At 41.6% G+C, this 11337-nt stretch overlaps 1 protein-coding gene across 1 annotated transcript; it reads left to right on the forward strand.

The window, feature by feature from the left end:
- The first annotated feature begins 255 nt into the window (after positions 1–255).
- On the forward strand, positions 256–3901 carry LOC129379660 (G2/mitotic-specific cyclin-B1). Its single transcript, XM_055060451.1, has 9 exons — positions 256–366; positions 603–734; positions 1408–1518; positions 1590–1778; positions 1864–2022; positions 2095–2331; positions 2405–2545; positions 3250–3360; positions 3434–3901. Exons 1-9 carry the CDS (start codon positions 346–348, stop codon positions 3536–3538), a joined length of 1206 nt encoding a protein of 401 aa, XP_054916426.1. The 5' UTR covers positions 256–345; the 3' UTR covers positions 3539–3901.
- The last annotated feature ends 7436 nt before the right edge of the window (positions 3902–11337 follow it).

The following is an 11337-nucleotide window of genomic DNA, read 5'->3' on the forward strand; positions in this document are numbered from 1 at the left end:
ACAATCAGCCGTAGTAAAGTACATTAAAACAATAAATAAACTTTTGCTTTACAAAAAGAAAAGAAAGAAAAAAGGGTACAAGACATATGATAATAATGTACCATTTTTGGCCGCTCTGGAACAGGAAAAGGAAATACGGCTTGTTGTCACGTCACCACCGGTTGTCCAGGGAACGCATTTAAAGCAGCTGCGCTCGACCAACCAGAGTCGCGGAAGAGCCAGCGCGCAGCCAATCAGCGTTCAGTGAGCGAGGATTTAAACCAACACTGCAGACCTTGTAACCAAACCAGATTCTCCATTCATTACGACTCTTCGCTTGTTTGCTGAAGCCACGCACATTTCAGAATGGCTCTGCGAGTGACCAGAGTGAGTGTTTTTATGCACTTTTATTATTATTTACAGTAGTTAGGAACGTATTTAGTTACCTCTGGCAGATATTTAGATGTGAAATGTGGTATTTTATTTATTTTTATTGCTACACGGGAATTCCCTTCATGCTTTAAGCAGTAAAGCATGAAGAGACTCAGTATGTTAAAAATATTTGTGCATTAGGGCAACATGAGGAGGCTCTCTGCATAGTGATTTTCTGTTGTTTCCTGCAGAATCGCCTGGCTTCCTCCAGGACCGAGCTCGGCGGGGTGAAGGCCTGCTCGGTGGCCGGACCCGGCCTGAAGTCTCGGCCTGCGCTGGGTGAGATCGGAAACTTCGCAGCTAACAAAGAGAACCCGAAAAAGGTGAAGCTCCTTATACATCCTCTTTATTTTCAATGCTGTGGTTGTCATAACACGCTGTGAAATGACTAGAACTCTGTTTTCAGTGCAGCCTATTGGCAGGCTTGCAGCCAGGGGCGCTACTGATATCTGATTGCTCTATTAATGGGGGTTTTTGTCAGCCATTCAGCAAATGTGTTGCATTAACTAGTGCAAACATGTGATAAACAACAATATAACCCTCTTGTTCAACACAAACTCCTTGTGCTGTTTGTTTTTTTGGACTTAAATCTTGAGTCTTCCATGCTACGGCAAGCCACCTGATCATAAAATGGCTGGGATGGGCTTGTGAAATTGGAGCCACATGCTCAGTTTTATTTAAATGTAAACAATTTTAGCTTTAGAATTGAATTTGTTTTGCTCATTTTAAATCTGAACAAGTCTGTAGGCATGAAACAAATGGAAGTTTTTCAATTTGAACTTCATAAAGTCTTTCTATGCTAATTTTTAGTGAGTTTTTCTTGCATATAAACCAGATTATAAATTTGAATTTGCATTTTTTCCCCCCCTACACTAAATATCAAGATGAAGATTATGCTGGTTTTAACTTGTAATGAGGGTAATAACTGGAGTAAAGTGTTTACTGCATGGGGGTCCAGTTCATCTACTGTAGACTAACTTTCAGTTTGTTCTTCAGAACATCAAGACTGATGTGGTAAAGAAGACAAAAGTCACAGAAAAAGCTGAAAAGACCAAGCAGCCGAAGCAAAATGCCGTCATTGCTGTTGAGCCCGTCCCTGAAGTCCAGGTGAGTTGATCACATGTTGGCGGCTGAAACCCCAACTTGTCCGTTTCTGAACGACTATCTGGGTTTTTCAGGTTCAGCCTGAGCCAACGTCTCCCACTCCAATGGAGACCTCCGGCTGCGAGCCTGCTGACCTCTGCCAGGCCTTCTCAGACGTTATCCTGGACACCGCCATCAGGGATGTCGACGCCGACGACTACGACAACCCCATGCTCTGCAGCGAGTACGTGAAGGACATTTACAAGTACCTCCGGCAGCTTGAGGTGAGCAACACAATCTCTACCCTGGGGACATGAGCAGAGTATCTCTGTAAGCTAAAGCGCAATGCTGAATGAATTCTGGTTTCAGGTCGAGCAGAACGTCAAACCGAACTACTTGCAAGGTCAGGAGGTCACCAGTAACATGAGGGCCATCCTCATCGACTGGCTGGTTCAGGTCAACCTCAAGTTCCGGCTCCTGCAGGAGACGATGTACATGACCGTCGGGATCATTGACCGCTTTCTTCAGGTATCTACAAACGCGCATCCTATCGATTTGTTTTATTTATTTTTGCTAATTGTTTGGTTGGCCCACCATCAGGACCACCCAGTCCCCAAGAAGCAGCTGCAGCTGGTCGGTGTGACCGCCATGTTCCTCGCCTCAAAGTACGAGGAGATGTACCCGCCAGAGATCTCCGACTTCGCCTACGTCACCGACCGGGCCTACACCACCGCCCAGATCCGCGACATGGAGATGACCATCCTGCGGGTGCTGAAGTTCCAGCTGGGACGACCTTTGCCCCTGCAGTTCCTCAGGCGGGCTTCAAAGATCTACGAGGTGGATTGGCGGTTCTAAAACCCCTTTGATGCAGATGGCGTTCAGTCGTTGACAGCTCTAGTTTGTGCCGCAGGTAACCGCAGAGCAGCACACATTGGCTAAATACCTGCTGGAGCTCACCATGGTCGACTACGAGATGATCCACTTCCCGCCGTCTATGGTGGCCAGCGCTGCTCTGGCGCTCACGCTGAAGATCCTGGATGCAGGAGAGTGGGTGAGTACCAGGCCTGGGTGATCCAACTCTAAACACGTGCCTCTTCAAGATGGCTGCCATTTTAGGGCCAACTAACTGGCATAAAATATAACCAGTTTTCATGACTTGAATGAGTTTTATGCAAGATTCTTTGATTACACTAATGGTTTATGTGAAAACTATGATTTAACACAACACTTGTCTAATTGGTCATTTTTAATGCTAGCATTAATTTTCCATGAATTTGAAAATGTCACTTATGAGTTGAAATGTTAATATTATAAATGCTGGCAAATTTAATGCAGTAATTTTTCTTGACAGCCATCTTGAATGTTTTTGGTAACTTTTTCTTGTTTCAATCAAAAGCAAACGCCTGGCAACATGTGAACTTTTGCTGAAGTATTTAATCTTTAAACATTTTAGCATAACACGGGAGATTAAAACTGAAATAACTAAACATGTTGAGCAGCTTGTAAAATTATACTTTGGTATGACTTTTTGCATTGTGATTAAAAATGGAAACGCTGTAGCCTGATCCTTGTAAGGGTCGACTTGTATTCAAAGTCCAAATGGAGGCTGTAAAACAAGATGGCTGCCTTGCTTCCATTACTATGGAAACCCAGAGTGCATTGGTGGAAAAAATCTGGTTTTTGTTCCAAAACCAAATCTCCCAGCTCTACTCTACATCTTACCTGGTGACCAACTCTACTCTCTTCACCCTTCAGGACGTCACTCTGCAGCACTACATGAGCTACACAGCAGAGAGTTTGCTTCCTGTTATGGCGCACATTGCCAAAAATGTTGTGAAGGTGAACGACGGTCTGACAAAACACCTGGTAAGTCTTCTTCCCCTCAGCCAATCACGACTCTAATCCTTTAAAACCACCCTAACGGCCGAATGTCTCGCAGGCCGTCAAAGGTAAATACTCCACCTCAAAACAGATGAGGATCGCCAACATCCCCCAGCTCAAGTCTTCAGTGGTTAAGGATCTAGCGAAGCAGGCTGCTCAGTGACTGGACCCCCATCGGCACGGTGTGCCGACTTGTACAGTGTAATCTTTTAAAAGACTTAATGCAGCTGGACAGTTGGCGTCCAAACAATCTTGCTTTATGTTCTTCTACACTGAAGTTGCGTAATCCAAGTCCTTCTGTTTTAGTTGACGTACACTATATCTACATCATGATTGCACAGTTTGAACTAAAGTCTTGATCCGACTTCTGCAGAGGACGAGGGTCACTGCACCACTTCAAGATGGCCGTTTGTGTAAATGTTCAGTGGAGTTTATCGGGAGGGATTATTTTGTGATGTGTACAGCAATGCTTTTAAAATGATGTGCTTTGTATTTTTAAACTTCTATTAAATGGTTTTGACCAGAACTTTGTCTTATACATTTGACTTGCCACTAGAGGGAGCTAGAAGACCAGATGTTTTAGTTTTTAAGGTGGAAAAGTAAAATCTTTAATGGATGCATCAAACGAGTTTCTTGGGTTTTGGGGGGACTTGCAGTTATCACATGTGGATTATCTTAATCTAGGTTTTGCCATCCTAACCTGAACTTGTTGCTGAAATGGTTCAGAAGAGGCAAAGCCACAAGGATCAGTTACAAAGTTGCATTTGATACAATTTGTTTACAGTCATGACTTAAAATTTTGGGTTTTTTTTCATTAAATATTAAATGATTTCATCATAAAGTATTTGAGTCACATTTTTACCTTGGTAAAAATATGGACTGCAGTTTTCTAGCTCATTTAAAACATGCAAATCCTAAAAGGACATCTTAAACGCTTATTTAGCATTTAAAGTGGCAAACTGTAGGGCTGAGACTGGAAAAAGCTTTTCTCTGCCTGCAGAACAAACTGCATATTCAAATTAGGGTTTTATGGGATAACAAAGCATTTAACCGTTTTAGGTTGTAATGGCAGGAGCAAAGATGTCCAGGCAGTAATGCTTTAAAGAAGCTGATATTCACTTTTTACCACTCAGGAAATTTGAAACATTTTCCTCTTTTTGCAAAAAAAGGTTCTTAGAGATGTAACTGAGTCTTGTTTCTATGGTAGCCAAGCAAAACACCTGTTTAGAAGATGCCTGGATATAAATCCACTGAAGCATCTGTTCTGCCCAAAGCTTCAGTGTTCAGGCCTGAAGTGCAGTGAGCAGCAGAGATGAGACTTGTTAGCGGGTATTTAAGGACAGGTTGTGTTTCGGACATTTACAGTATTTTCTAGGCTGCACAAAGAAAAAACATGAGGGGAAACTAACTTTTTTACAAGATGGAAACAAAAAGCGGCTGATTTCTTGTTTTTATTTAAAGACCACAATGCATTTCTCCCGCTAGCGTTAGCTACAGCGTGTTTCTTTTACGTTTACCCAGGATGCACTGCGTCGTAGTTCGCTTCCTGCTGTCGGATTGTCTCTAGTCTAAAGTTCAGTCTGAGTTGAAGTAAACTCTGATGTGATTTGAGTATGTGACTGGAGATTGCTCCAAAACAAGGAAGTGAACTATAGTGCAGGGCATTCTGGGTAAATACAACCAAAACAAACTACAGCTATGGCTAGCAGCAGAAATTTTCCAACAGCAGAAGTCTGACGCTACTCCATCTTTATTTAGATTTAGTGAAGAAGGATGTTGTGCTGAGTGTCGTCTTTGAGGTTTTGTGTCGTTTCCTGTAGTGGTTTGTGGTGCAGCGCCCCCACAGGCAAGGAGGGGAACAGCTTTTCAAATTGGTTCATTTGATTCAGAGCAGCTGAAAATCTAACAAATGTTGCCATTTTGGTCCTGAGGTTGGATATAATTTCCTCATGACTTTAAGTTTTGGTCTGTTGGTAATTTTTAAATATTAAATGATTCATGTTTTGATCAATTACTAAGTACTTGAGTCACATTTTTACCAAACACTTCTTATTTTACTTGAGTAAAAGTTGTGCTGCTCTTACATGAGTACAAATTTTTGCAAACCTTCAAACTGATTTTCTTTAAGTATTTACAGCAGCTCCAACATTAGGCCTCAAGTAGTTAAAGCTAATGGACACAGCATGATGGGGGTCATCATTATCAGTGACCGGCTGACAGCTGAGACCCTGGGGAGGGGGCTTTTACTGCCCTCCCAGTCCCTCCAGGGGGATCTGTGGATGTTTGTTATTAGGGCCTCCTGCCAGCCGGGTGACGCGCGTCGGCTTCGTAAGGCCAGAAGTCCTTGGCGAACAGCTTGAGAACATCTGTTGCTGAAGAGGCAGAGGTTGAAAAGTCATCTGCTGTTAAAAGAGGCGACAAAAATGTGAAGCAAAGCGTCAGAAAATCAGCAGCAAAACAAGTATTTTAGTTTCCGCCGTCCGAGAAAACATCAGTGAGTCATGTACAGGGCTATATTGGTCTGAAACCCCCAAACATCTGTTATCTGATATAATACAGAGACTGCCACGCCACATATCCCTTTCAGAGCCTTCTGTTTTCCTTCTCCGCTGGGACAAATGATCATTAATCTCAGTTATCCTGTAAAAGCAGGGCTTTTAAACCCAGAATACTTCATAGTTGGAGGCTGAGGTCATGACTGGCCAGGGGTATCGGCTTACAATACCAACCTACAAAGAAACACTCTGGAGCGGCGCTGGGTCTTTCTGACAGAAAATGTGGGCTGATAGTTATTAGAAGAGAATATTTTTCATACAGTAGCCGTGGATCTGGAACCGGTGCAACAAAATATCCTTCACATTCAATACATCACAGGATTCACATGTCACCAAGCGAGGCCAGATGAACGTACACCACAACAATAAAGAGCTAGCGTTAGCATGTAGCACTGTGGATTTGATCATCTGCATAGAAACAATCAGCTGAGATGGTTTAGGAAGTCATGGATGGATGGATGGATGGATGGATGGATGGATGGATGGATGGATGGATGGATGGATGGATGGATGGATGGATGGATGGATGGATGGGATGGATGGATGGATGGATGGATGGATGGATGGATGGATGGATGGATGGATGGATGGATGGATGGATGGATGGATGGATGGATGGATGGATGGATGGATGGATGGATGGATGGATGGATGGATGGATGGATGGATGGATGGATGGATGGATGGATGGATGGATGGATGGATGGATGGATGGATGGATGGATGGGATGGATGGATGGATGGATGGATGGATGGATGGATGGATGGATGGATGGATGGATGGATGGATGGATGGATGGATGGATGGATGGATGGATGGATGGATGGATGGATGGATGGATGGATGGATGGATGAGTTGACATATAAAGTGTTTCTAGAGTTGCTGGTTATTTAAACAGAAGCATCTATAAACTTTTTATTCTCGTCTCATCATAAAATCTTCAAATTTATATATGAAAGTCAAACCAAACTAAACAGCTAAATACCTTATATCTGCTTATAAGGCTGGCGGTAACATAAATGGCAGCTATGATACATAAACCAGAGTTTATAAACCCAAAGCAACATTAAAGACATGATCAACATCAGGTGAAAGTTTCTCATTTATCTTTGGAACGAACTTGGAGTCCAAATGTTTCTGCTCATGTTCATCCAAACGCTCAGCACTAAAAACTCCCCAGTCAGCACCGAGGTCCAGAAAGAATGCCAGGCTTGTCTTCAGACCTGCTGATATTGCAGCAATGCGGCCCGAACCCGCAAACAAATCTTCCTCGCCTCAAGTCCAACACTTGGAAGTGTGTCCCAGTCTAAACATTGTCCATGACGGCCCAACGTTTAACAAGTGCACCCTTGAAATGAGTGGCTGGCCTTCCTCACCTCCCGTTCACCCAGTCTGCAGACCTCAATTCAATAATGACAAAGTCAAACAAACAGCGGACCGGAGCCACGGCTCTGGGGCGCTAACAGGTCGGCAGCTGGCAGCAGGAACCACACGAATAAACCAGAGGCAACTTTACATTAAGATTTTTAACTCGATTGAACTGGTGCATTAGAAAGAAAGACGGATATCAGCCTGAATGAAAGAACGAAAGAAGGCTGAAGTCAGGATGGATGGATAGACCAGAGTCCACCATATCTGCGTTAACCATGGTAACAAACCCAGTGTTTTGGTTGTCGGTCGGCTCCAACATCTCGTTCCTCTCGTTTCCATTTCCAGTTTTTATGGAGCCAGAAGCCAAAAGGTTGAGCATCTCATGAAGAAGGAATTTAGTAGCTGAGGCTAATTAACCTGTTGGCTTCTTCTCTCCAGTAAAGTAAACAAGCTTCCCTGAAGGTTCTTGTTCCCCAGGAAAACCATTTAAAGTGGAAACTCGTGAGATAATTCATATTGTTTTCTGAAAGGAGCTGCAGTTCTCGCAAACGTCTCTTTCAAGACTCAGACTCTTGAAATTTCATTTTCTGGCTCCTGTGTTTAACCTTCATTTCCACTCACGAAGTTGGACTTTATACGCCATTAAGCTGATTGAGCTGCCATAGTTTACTGCTGAATTTACCTTAACGTCACCGTTAAGCTGATGCTGCCATGGAAAGCTGATTATCGGAGGTTATATCACGGTTTTACTTGGAGGGAAACATGGCAGTGTTTGCATTTTGATTTAGCAATAATGAAAACAAGATGGAGTCTGGCACCATTGTTTTCCTGTGATTAGGGTCTCTTTTCCTGAAATGCATTATTTATTTCACTGATAACACTTATGACGTACTTTCCTCACAAACTGATAAACAGTTTGTGTTTATCAGGGTTTTTTTTTTTTTTTGCTTCAAATCCAAGAAAGAATAAACCACCATCCTGAGCAAAAAGGTGAGTTTACCTGTCATGGCACCCTGTAATCTCAGGTGATGTAAACACTCAGCATGCTGATCTGTCGCGAACTCGTTTGATGTTTGCAGGGTGTTGTAATCTGACCGGTGCGGTGAGTCAGCCCGTCTGGCAGCCATGGGATAAATCCCAACAGAGTGGTGGGAGGAGGAGGCGGGACGCGCTGCTGACACCATGTAAACCAACCTCTGGGGTCACTTTGTTGGGGACGGACAGAAAGCATCCAGCAGTGAAACTCTGCAGTCGGGCTGCGACCAACGATTGTTTTGGTGATCAATTATCCTGACGATTAATTGATTAGGCATATCTTTAAAGAGAGAGTTTTCATCTAAATGAAAAATCTGTAGAATGTGACTATTTATAAAATCTGATTAATCAATTAATCACCAGAAGAACTGATTAATCGCCAGGATAATCTATTACTAAAATAATTGTTAGTTGCATTTTATTGCTGGGTGCTTCATATCACCATGGTTTAGTTTTAGCTTCACTTGGTTGAGATTTAAATTTGAAACTTGACAATTAGTAGATTAATTTATTAATCATAAAAAAGAGGCATATCCTTTTTTAGCCCTTTTATGTAGAATTAGAAATGAACTAAAAACATGCAAATAAACAATTACTTTTGTTATTTTAAAATATGGAAAAGAAACAATTTATTGCCTAAAATGCAAAACTGTCGCAGTTCTTCAGTAAATCTGAACCAAGTGAAACTAACTAAACCATGATGACTAAATTAAATGAAACTTTGCACTAAGGCTGCTACTAATGATTATTTTAGTAATCGATTATTCTATATAATTGATTCTTCTGACATTAATCAATTAGTCGTAGAAAAACAAACACATCCTGCAAATATTTCTGTTAACCATGAAAGATTTTTTAAGTGGTTAAGTGAAAAATCATGTGAGAAAGACATTAAAACATGCAAATAGACATTTAATTCACTTTCTTTTTCAAATAAGAATAGAAACATTTTACTGGCCAAAATAGCATTTTAGGCAGTAAATCTGAAGCTAAACAATTATTTTATAAATTGAATATTCTGGCAATTAACTGATTAATCAAAAAGTTTCACTTTCAGAGGTTATAGAAATGTCCAATTGTTAGAGACCAAACTAAATACAACGGGAAAATGTTTCTAACTTTTTGTTCCAATCGTTGTATCTCTTTGGATTTGGTAAACTTAGCTTAAAGCATGACTAGGTTACTATTTTCACTCAATCATTTGAGACAGACAGCATCCTTTGGGGACTCAACAGCTCACAGAGGCACAGTTATTGATTATATTAGTCAATAACGGCCAGTTTCCTCTCTGACTATTATACTAATGCATGCATGGTTGGACGTCCTGGCCTGCCTCGCAGGCAGGGCTTATAAAGTGCTCCAGAGCTCCTCAATTATTCAGTTGGCCCCTCAGCAGATCCACGCCTCCATTAGATACAGAGAAGATGGGAACGAGGAGGAGGGGACTTTAATGATGATTTCACCAGTGGAGCCAGACAAAGGCATCATGGGAGGGGATGATAGAGTCAGACGTGGAAGACCACAGGTCTGCCGGAAGTCTTTACCAACAGATTGGTCGAGAGGAAACTGTAAATATGAACGAATCAAACATAACAGCAGTGAAGAGCTACTGACTAGAGTTTAAGAGAGATAAACTTATCGTACATCTCAGAATACTTTCACCGATATTTATTTCTGTAAATCCACTGGAGAGTTGAATGTCCTGGAAGCAACTTTACATGAAACATAAACTGAAAACCACTGACAGGGAGAACATATTGGATTCTTTTGGCAGAAATAGCAGCTGCCAATGGAAAGTTGTCTGCTGGATCCGTTGGGTTTTTCACACCTGATAATCCAGTAGATTTGGTTCGATTGGGGACCAAATCTACTGGTGCTGCCGTTCACTTTCTCAAAGCCTTTGAAAAAGCGGTTCCCCTCCTCGCCTGTGGGGGCGCTGCACCAAGAACTACTGAATTAAATGACACAAAAAACTCAGAAGAAGACACTGAGCGCAACTTCCTTCTTCATGAACTGTTAGCAAGATGGCGTATCGTCAGAGTTTCTCTTTTTTCTTTTGGTAAAAAACAACAAGTCATTTCTCCCACTAGTTGTAACCTAGCACTTTTATTTTGGTTGTATTTACCCAGAATGCACTGCACTGTAGTCCACTTCCTGTTTTTGGAGCTATCTCAGCTCCGCTTCGAGAGACGATGCTCCTCCTCAACCTCCTCCTCTGAGCTGTAGTTTCCAAGCTTCTGAGTTTTTCCCAACTCTCTCACTCAGCTCCTTCAGAATAGCCAGTAGCAATTAGCAAACACCTCGACTGAGCTCATTATTGCTCAGAAAAACGCGGTAGACATGTTGTTAAAGGGTTATTAGAGGAGCCATGTTCTGAAGCCGGAGATTCAGGAAGAGCAGGAGTTTCTTAAAGAGACAGAGGCCCAATTTCAAGGTGTTAAATTACAAGTTATATTTGTATGTTATATTTAATATGTATAAAATCTTTCATTTCTTTGACTGAAAGACAATAAAAAGAAGAGATCCTGGTTAGCAGAAGTCTCCTGAGCAAAATAAACACTAAATAACTTCTGATGATGTCACAAGAGTAAATCTTTTCTGAAAAGATGTAATAAAAAACACAATAAATAAAACATTCAATAATTTTTTCTAGTAAGATGATCCAAGATGTAATAATTCACAATATTAGATAAGACAGTAAAATGAAGGTGTAATTTTTTATGCAGGATAGTAAAAAAAAAAAACTTTTCTCTCTGGAGTTGACATGTTATTGTGTTCTTCCAACAAAGGTTAAGGACTTGACTTGATTTCCAACATATTCCAGCTCTTATGGGAAGTTATGGAAGCAAATGGAAAAGCAGGAGGAAATTCCTGCTGCGCATAAAATCTTGCAAGCGCATAAAAACAAAAGCTACGACTGTTTTGACAGTAGTGTGAGGTATTTCTGCCCTCCTGCTGTTTCTCAGTCTCATTTCTGGGAAGCTCAGATTGTAGTTTAC

The sequence above is a fragment of the Poeciliopsis prolifica genome, unplaced genomic scaffold (assembly GCF_027474105.1).
Source record: "Poeciliopsis prolifica strain line A6 unplaced genomic scaffold, Auburn_PproV2 SCAFFOLD059, whole genome shotgun sequence".
NCBI classification, from domain to species: domain Eukaryota; kingdom Metazoa; phylum Chordata; class Actinopteri; order Cyprinodontiformes; family Poeciliidae; genus Poeciliopsis; species Poeciliopsis prolifica.

Bases quoted from the DNA above. Each gene is read 5' to 3' on its own strand.
- LOC129379660 (XM_055060451.1), top strand. From the start codon at position 346: ATGGCTCTGCGAGTGACCAGA. The intron at 1,519-1,589 runs GTGAGTTGATCA...TGGGTTTTTCAG, and splicing joins AGCCCGTCCCTGAAGTCCAG to GTTCAGCCTGAGCCAACGTC. The intron at 2,332-2,404 runs GTGGATTGGCGG...TTTGTGCCGCAG, and splicing joins GGGCTTCAAAGATCTACGAG to GTAACCGCAGAGCAGCACAC.